At 38.4% G+C, this 25,585-nt stretch overlaps 1 protein-coding gene across 1 annotated transcript in view; it reads right to left on the reverse strand.

Moving 5' to 3' along the window:
• Positions 1–10,363: 10,363 nt before the first annotated feature.
• The window catches only part of MET (MET proto-oncogene, receptor tyrosine kinase), a 106,283-nt gene continuing 91,061 nt past the window's right edge, over positions 10,364–25,585 (reverse strand). Inside the window, exons 18-21 of the mRNA XM_031455257.2 lie at positions 22,884–22,993; positions 21,509–21,674; positions 12,628–12,764; positions 10,364–12,520 (exon numbers count right to left, since the gene is read on the reverse strand). Of these exons, the coding sequence (XP_031311117.1) occupies positions 12,310–12,520; positions 12,628–12,764; positions 21,509–21,674; positions 22,884–22,993 (624 nt within the window). The 3' untranslated portion in view covers positions 10,364–12,309. The remainder of the gene's footprint in view (positions 12,521–12,627; positions 12,765–21,508; positions 21,675–22,883; positions 22,994–25,585) is intronic.

Below are 25,585 nucleotides of genomic sequence, written 5' to 3' on the forward strand. Positions count from 1 at the left end.
AAACAGCAGCTGAAGAGTTTTGCAGGCCTTTTAGGAAGGGTCTTAAAGAATGCTAATTCAGCCTTTCCTACTTCTTCCTGAAACTCCGGAAGCTATCTGGACCACAAAGGTGACACTGAGGAAACAAGCCAAGCACTGGGATGGTAGAGCAGGAAGATGGGAGTCTGGCGCCCTGACAACACATTGCAGCCCCCAACTACCTGTATCCCAACCCATTTTGTGTAAAAGAAGGAAACTGTTTTCTCATTTAAGCCACACTGTTTTGGAATTTTCTGAACCTAATCCTGATACACACAATCTAGATTAATTGTGAATCATTACTTTTTTCATTTTCAGGGATTTTCTGTAAGTATGATAATGATCATATAAACTTATCATCTAAGTATAAGCAGGAGTTAAGGTGTTCAAAGTGAACAGGTAGGTTCAGAATGTACAGTTTTCTATTCTAAAATCATAGAAGACAAGTTTGGACATAATTTATAATTTGTGTTAATTTAGTAATGTAAACTTCAGAGCAAGCTGAATGAAATGGAATTCTTCAGAAGGACGGAAGGAGACCTGCCATTTGGGATTAGTAGTTGTGATGCATGATGATTTGTGAGTATGTGATCTTTATTCATCCCGTATATTCAGTAGGGACCTAGATAAACTGAGTTACAGTGGCTCACTTCCCTTTTTTAGAACCAGAGGTTAATTATATTTGGATGGTGGGAGTAGGTGAGCAGGGAGAGGGTTAAAACAAAGGGAAGAAATGAACAATTGCTGAGTATCTTTAACCAGGTAGTCGTAAAACATACATACTTGTATTTAATCTTTCCAGATGGTAAGTCTGCATTTTATGACGAGGTAAGTAACTCTTTCTCAATCTCAACTGACCTCTAAACACTGTTCCCCTGAGGCTCCATCCTTTGCTCTCTCTAGCTTTTATCACTAGAAGTCTTTCCTGATCACCCTGTGCTAAATAGTCATTTTAATCTTCATCTTATCTTTCTTTTTGTTCCTTTTTAGTCCTTATAGCAATTTGAAATGAACTTTTGTGTATCTATCTCTTCTGTATATCTATCTACACATCCATCCGTTATCTATCTATCTATCTATCTATCTATCTATCTATCTATCTATCTATCTATCTTTCTATCCATCCATCTATCTACGTATCACCCTTCTTTCTCCCTACTCTGTAATATATGTCCCATGGGGGCAACAGTCTTGTCTTATATATTCCCTGCTGTCTCTTCCCTTCTTAGAACAGTGTGTGTCATGTAGAAGGTTCTTAATAACATTTTAAAATTGAATAAATGGGCAACCATATTTATTTATGGGCAAATAGTGAGTAGATGGCAGAGCTGAGATGGGAACCTGGCCCTTTCTTGCTTTAAACCCTTATTTATTCATTACAAGGTCTCCCTATCAGTCAACCAGGACCCAGGGGTTCTTCTCTGAGCAAGACTATTTTATTAAAGCAAGGACTATTTTAGCTTAACATACTGAAGAATTGCCGCAATGATTTGGCTAACTTGTGTTCCCTCTGAATGATTTTCCCTGAATTCCACAGTTGCTTTAGTTTATCATATGTATTTGATATGAATTATTTAAATAATTGCCTCAACTTTCACTTTTTTTTGCTATCATTTATTATTCTTTCTATGTATGAAGAACCATTTCCTTTTAAAAATAATGTTGTCCATACCCTTGTGAACTAGTTAATTTTTTTTCCAACATTCTGTTTTGGGCTGTGTAGATATGACCTAACAGTCACTGCAATAATGCTGTTGTTTCAAAGGGTAAAGACCTTTTTTCTTATGAAAAAATTGAATGTAAAAAAAAAAAAAAAACCCCGCCTCATATAGTGTGAGAATGCCTGTTTTTCTTGGTCATATTTCATTTCCTTAGCAAGACTATTTTCTTCTGCTTTCCATTGTCAGCAGACAAAAAAGATACAATTAAATCAAGGAAACCTGGCAGAGCCGATTTTGGAAAATAAAGTGAATTCAGTTTCTGATTTGAACAAAGAGCAATTTATTATGCTGGAAAAACACTGCCCTGATGAGATTCAAATTCAGCATGTCTCATGCTAGTTCAGGACACCACTTCAGATCTGCATTTGTGTTTATCTTTGAGAAGGGGCAGTGATTTCACTCTCAAACTTTAAACTCCAAAAAGGACGTGGAGTTGTTTAAGGGTCAGCTAGCAATTAGCACTCAGAACCCCCATGCGGAGGCCAGAGGCGGGGGCCAGATTCTCAGCCTCCTCCAGCCCTGAGCTCACTGATTCCAAGTATAGATTTCTGTAAACAACTCCAGCCATTCTGTTGGAGCAAATGAAGCGCTAGGGTTGGTCAGAGGGAATTTTATAAACCAGATGAGTTCTAAGGAGACTTTTGAAATTAAAAAAATTTTTTTGATGAATGTAATAACCATAATAATACCTTATATTTGTATAAAACATTATATCAATTAATATTTACAACCAGCATTGTGAGGTATAATTATCTTTGTTCTTTATAAGCAGGAAAAGTGCAACTTAAAAAATTATGGGACATTGAGAGTCACACAGGTAGTAAAGTCGGCTTGAACTAGACTAAGATCTGATTCCTAATATCACACTGGTATTACTAAAAAGGATGAAGAAAACCAGCAGCTGTTTTCATGACTTTTACCTTCGCATATTTCTGGATTTTGCCAAAGTTTGGCCCTCTTTGATGGTAATTTTATCCTAGCATCTTCCACATTGAATCTTTTTGTGGAGGAAGGCAGGTTATATAATAATAATGATAATGATAATGATAATGATAATGATAATGATCATCATCATCATCATCAAGGTCCCCAGAAATAATATTGCCACTTAGTGAAAGTTTTGCATACATCATTTCATTCAGTCCTCCCACAGTCTTATGAGGAAGCCACTATTCTATTTGTATTTCCATTTTATAGGTGTGAAAACTGAGGCTAGGAGTATTAAACAACTAGTGCAAAATCACACCACTGGTAAGTGGTGGAAATGATTCAAACCTAGATTGTCTGATTCCAAAGTGTGTCCACCCAGCCTCTATGCAATAGCACTTCTATCCAGAATAAGAGTAGGTGTGTGTGTGAGGGTCGTGCCTGCCAGGTCACTGGGCCCTGAATTATGACTGGATTAAGTCTGTAACATGATGTCAGGCGATTCAGGTTTCCACATGTGGCTCCTTATGTAACGGACAAAATTAGTTTGGGCGTGCTCCTGCCAAAAGGACAGTTGCAGTGAAGCGAAGTAACTTGCTACAGTAAGCAACCCGTCTTTGTGGTATATATTTGCCACACGTAAGTACAGTTCCAGTCAGTTAAAAGTTGTCAGCTGCAGTTGTGAAATAATCTCTCACAGAGTGCTGCTTATCAGGAATGGGTGCCTTATTTTTATTACCTAAGTTCAAAACCCTTATAACTCCCAAGCAGTCCGGTTTGGAATACTGCAAAAAAGAACTACAATTTTAGAAAAATGTAATATTTTGTTGATTTTTAGTATATTTATTCTGCTTTGTTAAATGGAAATAAATAAGTAAATCCATCCTTTAATTGTTTTTATTATGAGAAAATCATTTAAATTTCCTCTCTAAATAAAAGTTGAGAAGATATTCAAAGAATATCCGTTTGAAGGGACAGCAAATTATAAACCAGCTCGGGGGTGGGGAGAGAGTGGTCCAGATAGCTCAGTCTAGCTCTGTTTATACAGCTCATATTCAGAGGGGGAAATTTTTAGTGGAATTTCAGTCACAGGGGTTGAGAGACGGTCTCCTTGACTGGGGGGATTATGCTGAGCAGTAGTTTGATCAATAAGATAGAGGTTTTTGAAGGATGTTCTGAAGTGTCTGGCTTAGTTTAGAAGTAATGCAGGGTGGAAATTTCCGGAAGAATATACAACACAGTGTTACCATCAGTTACCCTTAGGGAGTGAGAGTGGAGGGTGTGGGAGAGTAGTCAGAGGCTACTTCTTGTACACTTTATATCTTTTTGTCTAACTAAAATCTTTTTCCATGAGGATATATTTTATAATAAAAATAAACAAAACAAGACACAACAACATAAAGAATTGACAAAGGGAACATCTAGGAATGGGCATAGGTTTTCAAGCAGGAAAATGACATAGTCAGATATATAATTTTGGCAGCTGGTTTTAGATTATAAGAAAGTCAACACGGAGAGGGCAGAATCAGGAGGTCAGCGTTAGAATAACCTTGGAATAAGATGTTGAGTAATGACTTCTAAGCCAACTATAATTTTGAGACCGTATTCTAAAGCCCACATGGAGGATTCACATTTTCTTCACATCAGAGTATTTAAAATAAAATGATTCAAAGTAATCGTAATTTAAAATTTGATACGCCTGCACTAGAGGGAGTTACATTTTTAATAACAGCTTAAATCTCCATCAGTATAACAATCCTTAAATAAGTATATCCTCAGTGCAAATGTAGGAGATAGGTGTATGAAAAAAATATATAAGGGATATATTACAAATGAATAGAAAAAAAGAGTAAGAGCAGCACATGACACATTAACTTTTTTTTTCCTGTGAATCAACCAGGCTCAATGGTGGCAACCTTGGTTTTTAACTATCTGTCATTGTAAGCATTCGTTTACTAAACTAACAGCATTTCATTAAGCAAGACTAATTCCTGTGAGCATTACCTTAGCCCATTAGCTTCCAGACAGTCATTAATTCCTGTGACATGTCTTGGGATGAGATCATTATTATTATCATGATTGTTTTTATCAATTAGGTTCATTTTCCAAAAAAAAAAATCCATATTTTTAACATTTGGTACTTTCTTTCTGAAACATGTTTTTTTCCAGTATCTTTGTGATAGTAATTTCTTGCTTTACCTATGTGTTTCCATAGATCTTTTGGCTACCACTGAAGCTAGTTTAAATTCCTTATGTTTAATTTTCATAGTCTAACAAAATAAATTCAGAAGCAACTTTGCACAAGTATCCTAAGGGGACATTTGGGTTTCTCTGTAATATTTCTTTACTGATACTTGTGAAAAAAAATATCTCTGAAAATCATGTGCCTGACTTCAGAAGTGCGGGGCAGGATTTCACAAAGGCTCTGAATTTGGCATTTCTTGTTTACAAGGATTGTTGCCACTGATGAATATGGTGGTTGTTTAGTCACAGTTCCACAGGAGGGAAGGCCCAACTTGACTATAATGGAAAGAGCAGATGTCAACAGAACACAGTGGCCAACGTCAAAATGATGGCTTCGGCTGGCTGACAGCAAGCAGTCTGTCCATTACCACTTTCCACCACTTTTAAAATTAGAGAAAGAAAACTCATAAGACAACTGTGAGAAGTATAAACAAGCAAGAAAGGTAAAGGAAAAAGAAATGAAATATGGTGCTTAAAAACTCCAGGCTGCCCAATAAAAGTAGGAAATGATATTACAGATCCCGTGGACCGTAATGGGGAACACAAATGGTTTGGGGAGTCAGTGAGAAACAGTTCTGACATATTTGGATGCCAAAGATTTTTAAAGTTGATCTCTTTTGGCCTGGTAAGATTTTATGCATTTTTGTCGTTCCAGCCGAGAGGTCTAAGGATTAGTGGATGTTTCTGCCAGCCTGGAACTCATGTGGTGAGAAGAATGCATGCATGTGACAATGAAAAAAGTGAATGCATAAAGACAAAGGGATTCTTTTCAAGGAAAGTCTAAAATTATTATTGTAATCTGGGACCAGTGCTTCAAAATGATGTTAAATTAGAAGTTTACTTAAATTAAAATGTTTGTTTATGCATCCTAAATATGGCCGCTGTCATGAGTTGCCTCTTTAATGCTAACTAGTTTCTCAGAATGCTTAACCAGGTAGGGTTTAACTGCCTGGGAGAACACAACCTGAGCCCTACTCTGAATTGGTCTATATAGGGAGCTAGCACTTCATTAAAAAAAATAATAAAGGATAAAGAGCTATTTGGATGTCTGATGCTAATTTTAGAGGGAACTAATGAACTAATTCATACCAGTTTTCTAAAAACCTACACTTATTTTTTTCCTACACTTATTTTTTTCCTACACTTATTTTTAATTTTTATTTTTTAACTGAAGTATAGTTGTGTTAGTTTCAGGTGTATAGCAAAGTGATTTGGTTTTATATACATATATATTTTTTTTCAGCTTCTTTCCAATTATAGGGTTATTACAAAAGCTACACTTTTTATTGATAAGAAGAAAAACACATCAGATTAGCTCAGAAGCATGCAATGGAGAAAAGGGTGAAGACAGATGTTCTCTCTGTTTCCAGCGTTTGTTAAGTATTTGCCTTGAAGCCAACACAGTACTAGTTGGATGGCAGGATAGCAAGTTCTACTAATGATAGGCTTTACATTACCGTAGATACGCTTTTGCAGTTTTCCTAGATTTCTGCTCCAGGGTCACATGGTAAGTCAATAGTAGTTATAAACCTCTCAGTGTTGTGATCAATAGCTTTGGCTGACGTAATCTAGACCTCTGGTGTAATTTACAACAAAGGACAGTTTGGGCAAGCCTCTGTTTTATTACCTTCAGTTCACCAACTGAAATATTTCACTGGTTTATGACTGAAGTTTTTTTTTCCCATTTTTTGATAGATAGGAAATTGAGGTAGTCCTGAAGAAAAATGTCAAGTATGAAAAGGAAGAACATTTTATGGAACTAAAAGCAATAAGCATTTCTTCCTTTGGGGCATAATGTCTGCATACTTATCTCCTGAAACTGTCTAAAGCACCACAAGAGTGCATCCTACATGTATGTGTAGTCAGCTGTGTATGTCTAGTTATCCAAATGGATTATAATATTAATGAAGTATTCCTTATCTTCCAAATACACACCACATAACATATAACACCATATAACAATACTGTACTTTGTCTAATTTTCCTGAGCCTGAATAATCATTAACCATCCATTTGAACAAAGCAAGGAACAGTAATAATCTCTAGACAGGAATACTAAGAACCAGGACTCCTGTCCTTGTGCCTTCCTGCAACTTTCCTGTAATTTAGATGGGTTGTTATTTCCCATATCTGTTGTGGACTCTAAGTCTGAGGGCTAAAAAAGAAAAAAGGAAACTAGTCATTGGAGAAGTGATTAAAGGAATAGTAGGGAGTTTGGAGAAACAAGATGGGACAGCCTTCAGGTATCCTGCACTAAGAGGAAAGGTGCCACCATCCTGTCATTGTTTTGTCACCCTCTCGTCCCCCACCTATACTCCCATAACAATACTCAAGGACGAGGTGGAATCACAGATTTATTTCTACCGTATAAAGCAGGTATGAGGTGAAGGATGGGGTATGAATTTTATTTAAACATCTGTAAGGTTCCTTTCAGCCTTAACTTCCTTTTCATCAACTACAGGCTACATTTACATGGGCTTCTACTAAGACTGAAGATAATAACATCACAATTATTGAGCAAGTATGGTGTGCCAGGTGACTTTACACACTATGTTATAGTCCCTGTACAACTATGTGCAGAAGGTAGTAAGTGACAGAAGAAGAAACTTAGGTTGAAAGAGATTCAGTATTTAGTCCAAGATAAGTCAGAGCTTGATCCGTTTGCTTCACTAAAAGGCTTCACTTAATATGTTTAAACTGTGATGCCCTCCCTGATTTCAAACTATTTTACAAGGCTGTAGTAATCAAAACAATACAGTACTGGCCTAAAACCAGACATATAGATCAATGGAACAGAACAGAGATCCCAGAAATAAACCCACGTATATATGGTTAACTAATTTACAACAACAGTGCCAAGAATATACATGGGGAAAGTACCGTTTTTTTCAATAAATGATATTGGGAAAATTGGACATCACTTGGAAAAGAATGAAACTGGACCACTATCTTGCACCATTCACAAAAAACAATTCAAAATGGATTAAATATGAGAATGTAAGACCTGAAAATATAAAACTCTTGTAAGAAAACATAGGTTGTAAGCTCCTTGACATACGTCTTAGTGATAATTTATGGAGTCTGACACCTAAAGCAAAGGCAGCAAAAGCAAAAATAAACAAGTGGGACTGGATCAAATTAAAAAAACTTCTGCATAGCAAAGGACACCATCAATAAAAGTGGAAAGTCAGAGAAAAGTCATTTCTCTGAATGGGAGAAAACATTTGCAAAAAATATATCTGATAATGAGTTATATCCAAAATATATAAAGAACTCACACAACTCAGCAAAATAACAATCCGATTAAAAATTAGGCAGAAGATCTGAATAGACATTTTCCTAAAGAAGACATATAAATAGTCAACAGGCATACAGATGGCCAACAGGTATATAAAAAGATGTTCAGCATCACTAATCATCAGAGAAATACAAATCAAAACCACAATGAGATGTCACCTCACACCTGTTAGGATGGCTATTATCAAAAAGACAAGTGGGGAAAAAAGACAAGAATAACAAATGCTGGTGAAGATGCAGAGAAAAAGAAACCCTTGTGCCCCACTGGGAATGTAAATTGGTGCAGCTACTTGGAAAACAGTATAAAGATTCCTCAAAAAATTAAAAAAATACAACTACCATACAGTCCAGCAATTCCACTTCTGGACATTTATCTGAAGTGAATAAAAACTCTAACTCAATGAGATGTATGCACTCCCATGTTCACTGCAGCATTATTTACAATAGCCAAGACATGAAAACAATCTAAGTGTCCATGGGTGAATGAATGGATAAAAAAATATGGTACACACACACACACATATATATGAATATAAGTATTATTCAGCCATTAAAAAAGGACATCCTGCCATTTGCTACAACATGGGTGGAACTTGAGGTCATTATGCTAAGTGAAATAAGTCAGAGAAAGACAAATACCATATGATCTTACTTATATGTGGAATCTAAAAAAAAACCCCCAAACACCAAACCACAAAAAAGCTCATAGATACAGAAAACAGACTGGTGGTAGCCAGAGGGAATGGGGTGAAAGAAATGGGTGAGGGGGTCAAAAGCTACAAACTTCCAGTTATAAACTATGAAGCTTCTTCAAGATAGCTTACAGATCTAAGAAATGCAGTTCTAATATTCACCAGTTGTATAATTTTGTTTGTCTCTTCAATTGAATTCCTTGGGGTGGGAGAGACTGTTTATCTTTGAATCCTCATTGCCTAGCACAAGGCCTGACATATGTTGATACTCACAAAATATTAGTGGAATTAAATGAAATACTAATTAGTGTCTTTTATATAATGTTAACATGTATCCCGAAGTAAATTGGATAAATTAACATTGCAAGATGTCAGTATTCAAACATTCAATGTGCTTGTATAGGTTTTATATTCCTTCTCCATATTTCTTTAAGGATGCAATTTCTGGTGTAGGTCAGAGAAAGCAAAGATATAATTAATGCCTGCATTGTGATGTGAGAAATCCTGTGGTAATTAAAAATTCAGAGCATTAAGCAAAACTTTGCAGAGGGTTATCTTTTTACCCCTCTTTGTCTAGAAAGATCCCTTCCACCCCCCATGTCAGTGGTTCACCAAACATCATGCAAGCTACACAGATAACTGTATCTGTGGTGGTTTAAAGTAATTGATTGAGAACAAGAAAATCCTGTCTCAGTTGAGCAACTATCTGAGGATCTACTAAGTGCCAGATACTTAGCAGGTTTGTGTCTTTCAGCGGCATGCGGTCTGAATGACCTTTCTATGGAAATGCATCTCTTGGCTGGGAGGGAGTTTGACTGGGTAGAGGCATTAAATTCTCTCTCAGTAAAGAGTCAGGCCTCCCCGCCCCCCCCCCCCCCATTTTGTAGGCACTGGTTTAAACTTAGGCCCTTTTAAAAAAAATCAGATTGACCCAGAGTGCCACATGATTCTTAGATACTGAAATACCACCTTTGAAGTCCCTTATCATTACAAGAATACTCCTGGAGATAACCTGAAGGTAATTTCTCTAGTCCCTGGGGGCTCCTGAACAGTGGGTACCTGTGTAGATGAAAAGGGTAGTTTTAAGGGCATAAGAAAGCCTCTCTCCTCCAACTCCCAATTAGGTATCTCTGCCAACTGTGGGGTTGCAGTTCTATTGTTATATCTTCCAGTCCAAGGATGCACCTCGCTGGAGAAGAGCATCACGTTGAAGTAGAAGTTCCAGCAGTTGAAAGATTGTCAGGGAAACGCCAGGTAATTCGGCAGCTCAGGACAAACCACCCTTAGAAAGACAGAGGCTTCTGAGATTCAAGGATGCAAATTCTTTTAGGTGCCCATGCATTAACTTGACTAATGCTCTCACAAATGGATGCCTTGCTGCAGGCAGGTGAAATCAATCTTAGGCTTCCTTTGTCATTATGTAAATCCAGTCGGTGATCAAGCATGACTAGCAATAACCAACTCTCAGTGTACAAGATGATACATCACTTTAATTGTATGATTTATCAGAACAACAACTATTAACATACAAAGTACCATTCAGCTCAACTGCAGGTATAGGCAGTGACAAGTATTTAATTCTTAGAAGAATCACTTACTCTCATAATCTGTCCAGACACGTTAACCTAAGGACATGTTTATAAATAGCAAACATGATTTCACATTGTAGCTTTCTCAGGCATATATACAGGTGTGCAGTCTTGTTGGTGGGTTGTTTCCATAAGCTCTATTCTTGATATATTCACTGTTCTATTGACATCAGCAGAGACGGTTATTTCTTTCTACAGAGCAGATTTTTTTCCTCCTCATCCATCACTTACAATATTCTGTGAATTAGTATTACTCTTCACACTTCTGAAATTGTAGTATCTGTATTGGAATGTCTCTGCAGTACAATTCCTTGTGTCTTCTGGTAAGTTGCACCAGTGTCAAAGAGCTTTTGGTTGTAATCACTCTCTTGCAACAATAGCCCAACTCTACTATTGGATTTTTAGTGTAACACACCATCTTTATAGCTTGCTGTGTTAACCCCTGGCTTCAAGTCCTGGTGATGTAATGAGGGTGGGGTGTACTGGCTGTCAGTACATTTCCTTATCACTATTTACAGCCATTTAAAATCATGCTGTGATTAATCCAAGTCTGACATACCTTTTCTGAAATGTTCACAGTGCAGTATTTTTGTGGCCTAACAAAAGTTTTCTTATATCATTAAAAATAAACATTTTTATAAAAATATAATACTTTAAATGTTTACATCGACAAAACCAGTTAAGAGTATCCTGTGCCACATGCATTATACAGTAGTAAGCACAAAATCTCACAGAACAAAAACATCACAAAAGTCCTGACCAGAGTAACTGTTCATCCAGGTGAAATGGCCAGAACTTTCAATCACCTTTTTTGCTTAAAAAAACACATGTCCTAATGCAAAATTGTCTCTAATTGTGGGGTGGAAGCTGCCACCTGAGAAAGAGGCTAATATTTCCAGTCCATCGCTCCTTTATGAGTCCTGATTGGAACCAATGAAACTTTCAGTTGGATGTATTCAGCTTTAAAAACATGCTGCATTACCTTTAAAGACATTTATCATCACAAATTACTTGTTTTATTTCCAGAGTCGTCATTAAAAAAAAATCAGACAAAACATCTAAATGTCCACATTCAGATCAGAATAGCAACATTCTCAGTTGGTTTTTTAAATGACAATTAAATATTTCATTGTAGCTAAGATATTTTATGAAAACCTAATGTTGTCTATGTACAATATGTAAATATTCCTACTCATTTATAAACACATTTCACGCCCTGGTGTTTTGAAACGTTGACTGTGTTGTCCATGGGTAGTTCTCCAATAAAAGGAATGTGTAGGCAAAAATTTAAAAGGGAATGTTTACCCAATGGGCAAATGACATCAGTAATGGAAAATGTTAGTGACCACACAACATATAAAAGTTCTTTGAAACACTTTAATTTTAAATGAGTGGCCTGGTCCTGGGGCTGCCATGTCTGTCCTGGACATTACCACTTTTTCTGAATTTTCTGTGATCAAGAAGTCTTCAAAAATTCATTACTTCAGTTCCTTGTAGGAATCAGATGGGATTCCGATTTTTAAGTTCAACCCAGCATTCAGGTTTTGTCAGGAGCGTCATCATAGCTGTGGGACTGCTGTTGGTCACTGGCCTGTGGGACCAAGTGTCTACCTCTGATGCTTTGTCAAATGAGAAATTTATTAGAGTCCAGTCATTTTAAATAACAATAGAAGGTCCTATAATAGTGCAACTTTGGCAAAAGCAAAAAATATCTGGTGGCCTTTCAGTGGCGAGGCAGTGAAAAAAATATTGGACAGCGTGTGGACTGTTGTTTGGATGATGTTTCTCAGAAGGGGCCAGTGGTGCAGATGCGTCCATCCATCATGTGTCCCCCTCGCCATTGACATGCTCTTGTGGGGACAACAGAGAAGGATATGGGGCGACACACTTGACATTCACGTAAGTAGCGTTCACATGGACGTAGTGCTCCCCAATGAAAGTGGAGAATATCGCTGATATCCTGGAGACCAATTCTGAAAAGGATGGGCGCAGCTCAGCTTTAGGGTGCCAGCATTTCAGCATCACTTCATACCTGTTTCAGAAAGAAAGCAGTGCTGTGAGGACCTTGGAAGGCATGCATTTCTGTAAAAGTAAAGAATATAAGAGCTACAGAAGATTCTGTCGGAATTTTTTACTTACAAGGGATCTGGGCAGTATTCGGGTTGCAGGAGCCTTCTGCCTTGCAACAAGTAAACTGTTATATCAAAGGTGTTGACGTCCGGATAAGGTGGTGCTCCTCTTGTCATCAGTTCCCAGAGGAGCACGCCAAAGGACCACTGATCAAACAAGGGAAGGGAGAATCCAGGTGAGGGAAGTGTGACCTCGCAAATATGAAAGGTGATGAGTAGGCCTCCATAACTAAACTTGGTTTAGTGTATTCAATACTATTGCTGTTTTGGGCAAAGTTTTCCTTAAGGGAAATTAGTAAGCTATATATTTCATGACTTGTTTAAATCAGAATTGGATAAAGTTTAGATTACAAGTAAATGTAAGTTTTCAAAAAGAATATCTGAAGTCCACATGAGAATTAAGATGCCATCAATAGTACAGCACATTTGCCAAGTTCTGTCTTATAGGGTCAAAGCATTAACATGTTTCTATCCTTCTTTTTTCCAGTAGCTTCACTACAATTATAGATTATTAGTAAAAGAAGAAGCCAAGACTTCCAAAATTCAAATTTGTGGGATTTCCAAATGTATGTAAATGCTCCTTAATGTTAAAAGAGACGGTCTAAGTCAATAAAAGTAAAACTCCATATTAAAAATCAGAAGTAATGAAACTGCTAGGCATCCAGGCTCTCTACTGAAAGAATTTCAATAAAATAACTGTATTCCGAAAATGTTAAAGGAGGAGATTAATATAAAACAGCTGTCACAGTACTTTATAAGACCATCACAAGGACACAGAGAGGTTGACTGATTTGCTAAAAATTTCCCCAATAAATCTGAATTCACCCTGGGATAAATTAAAGAATTCCTGACTCTTGGGTATTGCTTGGTTTATTACACTTCACTTAATATGCAATTTCTTGATTTAAAGCACTATACTCGGAACAGATCAGGTCATACACATTATCTGGCCCTGGACGTGTGCCAAGGTGAGAATGACACAATGAGAGTAAGTCAGGTTACTCTGTGGGTCAGCCTCCCCCACCCCCGGTGGAGGACCCAGGAAATCAGTTCTCCCACAGTAATCCTTCCAGGACACTCACAGACTAAGAAGCATAGGGCAGAAATGAGGTCCTGAGAAAAAAGCAGCTTAGAGGAGAAAGAGAATAAAGACCAGACAGGCAAAGTAGGAAAACATAATGCTGAGAAGCAAGTGTAGCTCATAATACTCAGCAAGAAGGAGAATAAAGCATGTGTTTCTGAAAGAAAGAAACCAGGTGGACACTGTAGTTGGTGATACAAATCTCCATTAATGACTTTTCCCTTTTGCCCAAGTGCAAGAACCCTTTAAGGTTCCTTGATCCAAACAGAGAAAACAAACTCCTTCCCAAGTGGGCACTAGATAACTTTGCTTCTTCTGCAGCCTTTCAAAACAGAAGTTTTCAAAGCCTGAAAATCTTGAGTCATTTCTGACAACTGCATTGTGTTAACCTCCAAGTTACAGAATTTGCATTAGAATTTAAACCAATTTAACAAGTATCTACTGACCCTTGATGATGCACAAGTAGGTTACTGACGAAGTTACTAGCAAGGCCGCAAGGCTGATTTAACAGGGTTGAGTATTATGCATTTAACTGTCATGCAGAACAATAAGATCTAATAACTCTGATATAGAGCAATTATAGAAAAGAGGTACAAATGTTGTGAAAAGGCAAAGGGATAATAGTGGGGTGCTGAGAAAGGCTCCAGGAAGAAAGTGACAGTATAGCGGGTTTCGAGGAACAGGGAGAATTTGTTTTATAGATACATGTATTGCAAGGGCAGAAAGAATGTTCTGGACGGAAGGAGGGGGCCCAAGGTGAGAGTACTCTTTTTTTTTTTTTAACCATAAGGACAAGAAGTTGCTTGGCTTGATGTGTAGAGTAGAGGAAGGGACGAGGGATAGATAAGGTTGAAAGGGGACCATGCTGTGGAGGTTTTTGAATGTTGAACGGGGGTTAAACTGAAACTGATGGGACACAACTGGGGTTGAGCTCAAAGAGATTCCATCTGTAAACACTGTGCTTTAGACAAACAGTGGAAGCCCACCCACAAAACCGAGACCAGTTAGGAGGTTTCTGAACAGGAGTAGGTGAGGGCTGCTACTGTGTGCAGGCAACACGGAACCTTAGGAGACTGAACTCCTGAATTAGAGCAGTGGGAGAGAGTACGTGTCAGAGAATGCACCTAGCATGGGGGGGCGTCATGCCCTTTAAAAAAAGATTGTCTTATTCAATCCTTGTAACAACCCTGTAATGTAATTGGTTTTGTAGATGCTTTAAGGATGAAGAAACCAAAGTTCTGAGAGGCTGATTACTTGTATGTGATCAGGTCTCCCTAAGGGACAGCCTAGGCTATAGGATGTCTAGAGGCAAATCTGCAAAAAGGGAGGAAGAGCTGTATAAACTCATGAGGAATTACAGAACTTAGACAATTACTGGATATCAGAGGAGGGTTGGAGGACTCAAGGGACAGAAGAGGTGAGAGGGAGGCAGTTTCCAGGAAAAGCAATGAACTGTCTGCATTCCAAACACCTCTGGACAGAGTGGACTGACAGGATAGTGGGGGCAGGGGCAGTGCAGGGGGAGAGTGGTGCTGACCCAGAAGAGCGAGGCTTGGGGGGTAGGGGATTGGGGGAGCCCTGAGAGGGATGAGAGGGAGGGAGAGAGAAGGGGAGAGGCAGACAGAGGGAGACGGGGGTGTACAATGCCCGTGCATTGAGAGTGATGGAAACAAGTCAGCTTTAGTTTCAAGACAGGAGAGCTCTGCTATTCATGCTTATTGTGTGAATGGTTGAGCCTTTCTGAACATCTGAGCACCAGCAATGAGGTCACCTGAAGAATCTCTACCGAGCTTTATCAAAGGTGAAGATCAAAGCAGTTACTAGATGTGAGAGATTGTTACACGCTATTAAAAGTGATAGAAAGGCACACTGTTGAGGCAATCCAGGAATAGACACAGACAAATTTAAGCATTCAATAGTAGCTAAGTTGAGTACAACACAATTTGTGAAAAAACACAATTGATTAAAAAAAATTGGATAAATTGACAAAATTTAACAGCTGGTAAATTGATTACATTTTCAATAAAATTTAAAACTTCTTCTCTTTGAAAGATACCACTAAAAAATGAAAAGGCAAGAACAATCTATTTGTAAAAACACTATCTGATAACATACACCTGTATCCAGAATATATGAAAGATTCAATAATTAAAAAAAAACCAATTTAAAATAGGCCAGAAAATAAATTCTAAAAATTCAAAAAAATGAGGAAAAGATATGAGTAGACATTTCACAAAAGGAGGAATAGGGATAGCAAATAGGCACATGAAACAATGATTAACATCATTTCGTTATTTGGGAAACACAGATTAAAAAGAAAATGAGACACCACCACAACCTATTAGAATGGCTAAAATCCCACAAACTAACAATGGTAAGTGCTGCTGAGGATGCTGAACAACCAGAACTCTCACATATTACTGCCTGGAACACAAAGTGATACAGCCCCTGTGGAACAGTTGGCAGTTTCTCATAAAGTTAAACATACTCTTAACTTATAACCCAGTAATCCTACTTTTAGATATCTATCCAAAATAAATAAAAATTATGTTCACACAAAAACCTTTAAGTAAATGTTACAGCAGTTATAATATACATAAGCAATTGCCTAAAACTGAAAAGAACTCAAATGTCCTTCAAATGGTGAATGGATAAACAAAATGTTGAATATCTGCATAATAGAATACTACTCAGGAATAAAAAGGAATGAATTACTCTGCTATGAAAAACAGTATGGAGGGTCCTCACAAATTCAAAATATAATTGCCCTAGGATCCAACAATCCTACTTCTGGGTATATAGTCAAAGGAAACTAAGTCAGTATCCAGAAAAGATACTTGCACACCCATGTTTATAGCAACATTATTCACAATAGCCAAGAGATGGAAGCAACCTAAATATCCACTGACAGATACATGGATGAAGAAAATGTGGTTATACATACAATGGAATATTACTTAGCCTTAAAAAAGGAAATCCTATCATATGCTACAACATGGATGAAACTTGAGAACATTGTACTAAATGAAATAAACCAATCATGAAAAGACAAATACTATATGATTTCACTCATAATGAGGTATCTAAAGTAGTCAAACTCTTAGAAACAGAAGTAGAATAATGGTTGCTAGAGAGGCTGGGGAAGGGGGAAATTGGGAGTAGTTTAGTGGACACTGAGTTTCACTTTTGCAAGATGAAGAAGTTCTAGATATCAGTTGCACAGCAATATGCATATAGCTAACACTACTGTACACTTAAAATGGTTAAGATAGTCAATTTTATATGTTTTTTTTACAACAATAAAAAGGGAATAACTACTGATACATTGATATTACTGATACCTCTCAAATGCATTGTGCTAAGTGAAGGAGACAGATTCAAAGGCAATTTACTATGATTCTATTTATATGGGTTCTAGAAAAGGTAAAACTATAGCTACAGAAAACAAAGAAGTGGTTTCCAGGTCCTAGGGTTAGGACAGGGGTTGACTACAAAGAGGCACAAGGGAATTCTCTGGCATGCTGGATCTTTTCCATATCCTGGTTGTGGTGGTGGTGATCATACAACTGTAAGCCACCTTCAAAACTTGAAGAACTGCACATAAAAAGGGTGAAGAGCTGTTATATTGCATAATGCTGATACCATTAACAGAAATACAGAAGTAATGCATTGACAGTTGGCAGGAAGAGAATTTGAACATCTAAAATTTGTGATGCTGATGAAAACATCTAGGAAGAGAGATTCAAAGGTGACTGTTGATGGGAATGGTTGAAATTTTTGAGAGAGGCTCACACCTGAAGACCAGACTCCTGGGGGACAGTAGGTTGTGAGAGAAGAAAGAGAAGCTGTTAAGGTAAAGAAAACACAGCCTAAAAGCAGGAGGAAAACTGGATGGTACAGTCTCCCTAAAACCAAAGGAGGAGGAAATTTCAAGAGGGGAGGAGTGGTTGACAGTGTTAAATTCTGCAAAATGATGAAGCAGGATAGAAAAGCCAGCCGGCTGAATGACTGAGGAGTCAGTACTGACTTTAACGGAAGCACTCGTGCTAAGAGTGAAACACTGCAATACTGGGTATGAGTAATTGCAGGTACAGTGACACTCCCATTTTGTTTGAAAGGGCTTCAGGAGTATTCAGATTTTGGCTGAACTCCATCTGGGCATTCGCAAGAAAGTAGATCTTTCTACAAGCAAGTAAGCTTTTGCTTGGAGGTCTCAACATACATACAATTCATTACATGCTTTTGGAAATGTTCCATGTCAACATTTAGAAGATTGTGCTGTCCTGGAAATGAAACTTTATGCATATTTATCCATGCAATCAATAACCATTTGCCAAGCAGCACTTGAATTACATAAAGGTTCACCCTTTATGTAGTACAGTACAGCATCTTTCAATGAGAGGGACTTAGCACTTCCTACTTACAGAAGCCTCTGTAAATTTCCAGTTAAGTATCTGAGTGACAGTTGCTGTACAAGAAGTGCTGGCCTCCTTGTTGTGCATTTTTGTGGAAGTAGTGGTGTGTGCAGGGTAGTCAAAAAACTCAGAATCCCAACTCTTGCTTTGAACATCCAACATTTCAACAGGGTCATTTTGTTTTGTTTTAATAACTTTGCTGAGGTATGATTTACATATCACAAAATTGCCAACTGTAAGTGTAGAGTTGATAATGTTTAATAAATTTATATAGTTGTGTAGCTATCATCACAATCACCATTCAGTTTTAGATCCATTCCAACACCCCAGAATGTTCTCTCATGCCTGTTGATAGTCAATCTTTGCTCCCCCTTCAGTTCTAGGCAACCACCGATCTCTTCTGTCTCTATTCTTTGCCTCCTTTTAGAAATTTCTTTTTTTGTTTGTTTGTTTTTACTTTTTTTATTGAGGTATAGTCAGACTACAATGTTGTGTCAATTTTAGAAATTTCATATAAATGGAATCACTCAACGTATAATCTTTTTGAATCTACCTTCTTTCACCTGACATAATGTTTCTGAGGTTTATCCATGTTGCTGCATGCATCAGTGGTTCCTTTATATTACTGAACATATTATTTCATTGTATAGATACACCATGTTTTATTTATCCATTCCCAGCTGACAGACATTAAGATTGCTCCTGGTTTTTCACTATCATGAATAACTGTGAAAATTCATGTACAAGTCTTTGTGTGGGCGTATGTTTCCATGTGCTTATAAGCTAGCTAGTCATACATCTCCTTGGTAAAATGTCTACTCAAATCTTTTGCCTATTAAAAAAAATTGGGTTATTTTGTCTTCTTTTTGAGTTGTAAGAGTTGGTTCTGGTTCTTACTGGTAGTCAAGTCTGGATGAAATATATGATCTTGGAGGGTGGATTAATTTTCCCTACCTTATGCCTTCACCTGCCACCATCACTCACGTGTCCCCAGCCTACCTCTCTAGCACCCACTTCTTTCATCTTTTCTTTTTCAGAGTCTTTCAGGATCAGAATCCCAGGCACTCAGCGCTAGCATGCGCTATCACATCCTCTTATCAGTCTCACCCACCCCAAAGTCCCATCCTTCCACCGTATCCTGTGATAAACTTGCTTGTTGAAAACAAACTCCATGTCACCCTCAATTTATTCTCTACTGTTGCCCTAACTTCCTCAGGAACTGAAACTCTGCCTTCACTTAAAGACCACAATGTCTTAGGAACTCTTAGCAATAGAGGCTACACCTCTCCCTCTTGCTGACTCATGGGGAAGAGGGTAGATGACTTCTTGCCTCCTAATGCCACACTCAGATCCCTGTCCCCTCTTATATCTTAATAGCTGCCAACTCTTCTCTTTTGCAGTCTATGCCTTCCATTAACATTATTTTCTGTTCACCTTGTTTGTTGATGTTACCAGTTTACACTTTTCCCTTTTTCCGTTTTTATCCTCAAGGACTGAGATGTTAATGTTTCTTTATCTCTACATATCACAGTCCCCTTGACTTACTAAAGGCAAATAGAATATGAGTACTCTCTACTCCATTCAACACCCAGGCTCCTTGGCACACTCTAGACCAAATCACTCAAGTCACTCAGCTTCTCAACCCCTCCTGAGTAGTAGTGGACTGCCTGGACCATATCCTATTTCTTCTTGAAACCTTAATTTTCCTCCAGTCTCCCACCTCTCTGCTTTTCTCCCTTGCTTCATATACATAGGGTCCTCTGAACAAAGGCTTTTGGACCCCTAAAAGCCTATTTCCAGCTTTGACCGCTGCTGTGGACTGAATTGTGCTTTGCCTTCCAAATTCTTATGTTGAAACTCTAACTCCCATTTTGATGGCATTTAAAGGTGGGGTCTTTGGAAGATAATTAGGTTTAGATAAGGTCATGAGGATGGGATTAGCGCCCTTACAAGAAGAGACATCAGAGAGCTTACTCTTGTTCTCTCCCCAGCATGAGGCATAGTGAGAAGGCAGCCACGTGCAAGCTGGGAAGAGAGCGCTCACCACAACCTGACCATACTGGCACCCTGATCTTACACTTTCAGCCTCTAGAACTCTGAGAAATAAATGTCTGTTGTTTAAGCCGCCCAGTCTATGGTATTCTGTTGTGGCAGTCCGAGTTCACTAAGACAACCAAAGAGGTTGCACGAGCTGCAGATCCACATTTGCAACTGCCTGACATACCTCTCCACCTGCATGTCCTACTCCCAAGTCAAACTCAGTATGTTCTGGGCTCAACTGGTATTTTCCCTCCTAAACCGCCTTTTGCTCCTCTGCTTCACTTATCTCTAATTGCACTACTATGTAACTTTGCTCAGCTCTGACATTCATCAACTTCTTGCTAAATATTGTTGATTCTACTTCTGAGATGCCTTTCCTTCCGTCTCTTTTTTGATCTTACAGTTTCTATATTATTTCAAGTTCTACCTCTCACTTTGTCTTCCTGCACCCACTCCTCTCAAAACATCTTACAGAATGAAGAAAGACTGTAGTGTAATCTGATTATACTCTAGTGTTTCCACATGGCTGGAGAATAAATTCCAGACTCCCTAGTTTGCTTTCCAAGGATCTCTATGATCTACTGTGAAAATATTTTTCTCAATTTATTTTCATAACTTCCCTCTGTGTCTTCTATTTTTGCCAAATCACCACTGCTTACTGTTTCCTTAGAACTTTAAAGATGTGTATAATTCCCTGCCTCTTTGCTTCACCTGGACTGGCATTTTTAATTTCTTGCCCATTCCATCCTCTTTTAAGGCTCATTTCAAGCACTTACCTCCTCCACCAGAGGGAAGGGCAGATTTGGCTGCCCAGGTGAGTGTCTCGCCCACCCTCAGAGCTCAGGTGCCTGCCGTTAGAAGCATGTTCTGTGAGAAGAGAATGACCTTTGCAAATCGGAGAGGGCACATTTTTAGCTCAGCACAGGGATAATGCCCTCACTGCTAGACCTGCCTCAGTTACAGCTTCCAGATTTTTAGAGGTGGAATTCTTGCTGCCCTTGAGCTGTGAGTGGTTGGACTAATCCCAGTCTACTTTGTGCAAGTTACTGACAGACATGCCTTCCCTTTCCGGCTGAGCAAAAGCTCCTGGAGGATAGGTTCATACCTGGTTCAGCTCTAGGCTTCCTGAGATACTAACATGCTGTTCTGCTGGACAAATGTTTTTGAATAAATGAATGAATTTATGAAAACATACTATAGGTACCTGCTGGGCAATCAAGCCCATTTTTACTTATGAAGAATACTGAAATTAGTGGTGTTGAAAGTTTCCTTTTTTTTTTCTTAAATGGCCATCAAACTACTGAAAAAGTTGAGTATGAAAGAAAAAGAGGAAGTCAGGATGATCAATACATTACCACATCTGACTTGGTGGTAAACTTCTGAGTTTGCAGGCTTTCTAAAGCCATCCACTTCACTGGAAGTTTTGCACCTGTTTTGTTGTGTACACTATAGTATTCTTTATCATACACGTCTCTGGCAAGACCAAAATCAGCAACCTTGACGGTGAATTTTTCATCCAGCCTACAGAAAGGACAAAAATTATTTACTGGTGGCTGAAATAGAATAATTTACAGTGATGCTAAATATCTATAGATTAGAACAAGTGACTTCAGTATTTGAAATCCATAACTTCTGCAGGGAGAACTTCTTTGGTCTGGCCTGTATTGACTAGCACTAAATTACAATGGAATTCTTGAATAAAAATGCTTGACGTTTACATTTCAAATTCAACAGGCGAAGGAAAGAGATTATGAATGATGTGGCATAAGAAAATCCTTTCTGCTTTAATGTAGATCTGGAGAAGTAGTGAACTGGCCACTCTCCCAGCTTTCTTTGGTTGCTAAATCAAGTATGCCAGCTGTCTACTCAAAGCAATCACTAATTTTCACTTGTCAACTTATTAGCAATACTGTTTCATGGGGGAGATATGACAGGGGACTGTTAGTTTACTTTTTCATTCTCAATGGGCTAGGCTAGCACTTACAGCTCATATGTCTCACCAGTGAGATAAAAGAGAAAAAGCACACACAGAAAGAATCTAGGAAAACGGCAAGGTTCAACAAAAGTCAATTTCTTCTATCTGAGGATATGTTTGCTTTGTTCAAGCTGGCTTTTATGTTGTTCCACTGACCAAAACCAAGGTAGGAAATTAATAGCACAGTTCTTTCAATCACACATACCATAAGCCATGAATCAGTGCTATGTAAGGGAAAGCACTGAATCAATTACAAACTGTTGACTGTTGTATTACACAGCTCAGGCAGCCAGACACAAATAAAGTTCTTTGTATATTCATTCTCAAATACCATTTTTGGTAGGGTTTCTGCAGGCTGACTCTAAATCCACTCGGGAAGCTACAATATGTTGGTATTTGTGTTACCAGCCCTCTCCTTTTCACTGTAACATGCTGAAGATCAAATTCTCCCTCCCAAACACTAATGCAGTGTGAAACCACAACACTGGGGGCTATGGGTGGGAAGGAAAAAGAAAAGCAGGAGCACATAACAGCTGTTTAAGACCCCCTCTGGAGAATTCCTGTTAAATTCTGTTTCATGAAGCCTGAAAGCCCCACCTACATCCCTGGTGCTTACACATCGGTGTTACAACTGTAGCAGAAATAAAGGACTTCTGCATGAGAAGAGAAAACATCCTCACTAGCCCTGAACAGTGGGAATCAGATTCTTCCTTTCACTGAGTTTAGACTGTGGGCACAGAGATTCTTATACTTACATGCAGTTTCTTGCAGCCAGATCTCTGTGGACAAACTTTTTGCTTGCAAGATATTTCATGCCTTTGGCCACCTGAAGACCAAAGCCAATAAGATCTTTTACAGTTGGGTTCTGTAACGAAAAAGAATTGGAAACATATAAACTAAGCATTTACTGTTCTAGCTATGATCTCAGAATTCTGAAATGTTTGTAAGAATTACCCTGTTTCAGATAATAGCTTGTGCCTTGTTGATGACAGCAATCATTTATTAAGTATCTATTATTTGCAAAGTATTATGCTAGTTTTTTTTTTTTTTTTTTTTTTTTTTTTATAAATTTTGGCTAATCCTTTATACACTTCTGTAAGGCAGGGAATACAGGCTTCATTTTCCAGATGAGGAATTGGAGATATTTTAAAATATAGGTTTTATTATTATTCAGGTATGGTAAGGCTAACAGATGGGACCAACGGCCATTGAAAAGATAGTTTGTTATTCACAACTCTCAAGAGGAGGGGGCAGGCCATGCCTTATAAGGCCACAGAGGGAAGCACCAGGGTTGGTTTAAGAGGCAGAGAGAACAAGGGGTAAAACATGTAGGCAAGAATTTTTATTGTGGTTTCTGTGGGAAGCAATGGGCAAGGCAGAGTAAGGAAGCTTAGAATTGGCTAGTTTGAATAATTTTAGTGGACTCTGGGGTCTAGGGACTGTCCCTAGTAGTCTGGTACCTGGCCCTGAAATGATTAAGGTAGGTGGACAGTGTCCCAGAGTATGAGATTCCTTTAAAGAACATAGTTGGGGTATGGGCTCTGGAGTGGTTGGTTTGGTGATGAAAGGCATGCTCTTTGAGGGTGAGCTGTTTAATAGCTCTGGGTATTTGCTAGTCCTGGGAGGAGCAGTCCCTCTGGGGTCAGTAAGGCCCCAGAAGTCAGAGCATCGGATATACACGGTTAATATAGAAAGTTTAGAGAGAAATAAATCACCCAAACCACTTAGTAAGTGGTGGAGTTAGGATTTTAACCTAAATCGGTTAGGTTCCAAAGCCCACACAGTAGTGAAATCAACCACACTGAAGCCCTCCTACAGGTACTAAAGCACTAATCCAGAACTTCAGTGGCCTGAACCTACACAGAGAACAGGAAATCTCATTCTCAGTAAGCTCAACACATAAAATTGAATGGACAGAGTAATGCCTTTAGTAACTTACCAATGAGAACTGTATCTGAAATCACATCAATGTCACTGTGGCTGACAGCCCTACTGGTGCCTGGCCATCAGGAATAGGGTATCTTTTCTTCAGCAGCCCCACTGTGGAGTTTGTGAGCTTAAGAGGCAGACAGTGGGGACCCCGCAAGGAAGGCTACAGTCCCCTTTAATGCACTCAGTGTGTGGAGAGGCCAGTTCCTGTGTTTCAGGCTTCTCTTTAAGATGTACCTGCTAATGGTTGTAATAAGTATAGATTCCTTGGGCTATAAAAGTATGATAGGAGATCTCTATCATGGTTTAATCCTGGGGGAATAATACCTAGAGAAGTTAGCATAGACAATCACATGAACTCATCAGGGTAATGGCAAGAGTTAGAGTGGGAAAATGGGCTGCTTTGTGCTTTGTACGGTAAATTCATCTCATCTGCAAAAATTCATCTCATTTGCAAAAATTGCCAGGGAGTATTTTATTCTTTTGGTTGAACACAAGGTATCTCTTTATCATCCAAAAGCTTACTGCTTCTGAGAACCTGACCCCATGCTTATGAAGTTGTTTTTGATCAAGAATAAAAGTACTCCATTAACTTCCACAGAGGCCTGGACACAGGAGCAAATGAGGAGCCTGAGGCTATCCATAACTTCAGTTCTGAAGACCCCTTCCTCTTCCCTCCCTGGGCCGGGTCTGGTCACTGCTTGCTCAGCCTTTAGGAACTGGCATAAATGTTACTAAGAAAACTCTTATTTGCAAGAGCCTAAGAACCCCTTTTGTATCCCTGAGATCATTCATTCAACAAATATCTACTGAAAGCCTATGTGCTGAATGGTATTTTAGGTATTAGAGCTACAGCAGTGAGCAAAACACACAAAATACCTACCCTCATGAGCATGGATTCTAATGGGATATGTGTGTGTGTATGGATATATACATATGTGTGTACATATCCATACATACACACATACACACAGAGCTATTATTTATTTATTGCCTAGTAGAACACTGTTCAGGAGAAATATAACATAAGCCATATATGTAATTTAAAATTTTCTAATAGTCACATTAAGAAGTAAAAAGAAACAAGTAAAATTAATTTTCACAATGTTTTACAACCCAGCATATCCAAAATATTATCATTTCAATGTGCAATCAATATAAACAATTATTAATGACATATTTTACCTTTTTAACACTTAATATTCAAAACCTGGGGTGTAATCTACACTTACAGCACTTGTCAATTTGGACTAGCCACATTTCACATGTGGCTTGGTCACACTATTGGACCACTCAGGCCTAGTGCATCAGATGATGGTAAGTGTAATGGAGAAAAATAAAGTAGGAGAGAGGAGACAGAAAGGAGGCATGAGGGTGCAGTGGGTCAGCTGCAATTTTAGAAAAGTCAGGGAAACTTCATTTGGAGATGAAACTAGGGCAAAAAGCTGAAGCTGATGACTGAGATAAGTGGATATTTTGGGGAAGAGTACCCCAGGCAGAGGGAATGGCAAGTGCAAAGGTCCTGAGG

This window comes from Camelus dromedarius, chromosome 7 (assembly GCF_036321535.1).
Source record: "Camelus dromedarius isolate mCamDro1 chromosome 7, mCamDro1.pat, whole genome shotgun sequence".
Classification (NCBI taxonomy): Eukaryota; Metazoa; Chordata; class Mammalia; order Artiodactyla; family Camelidae; genus Camelus; species Camelus dromedarius.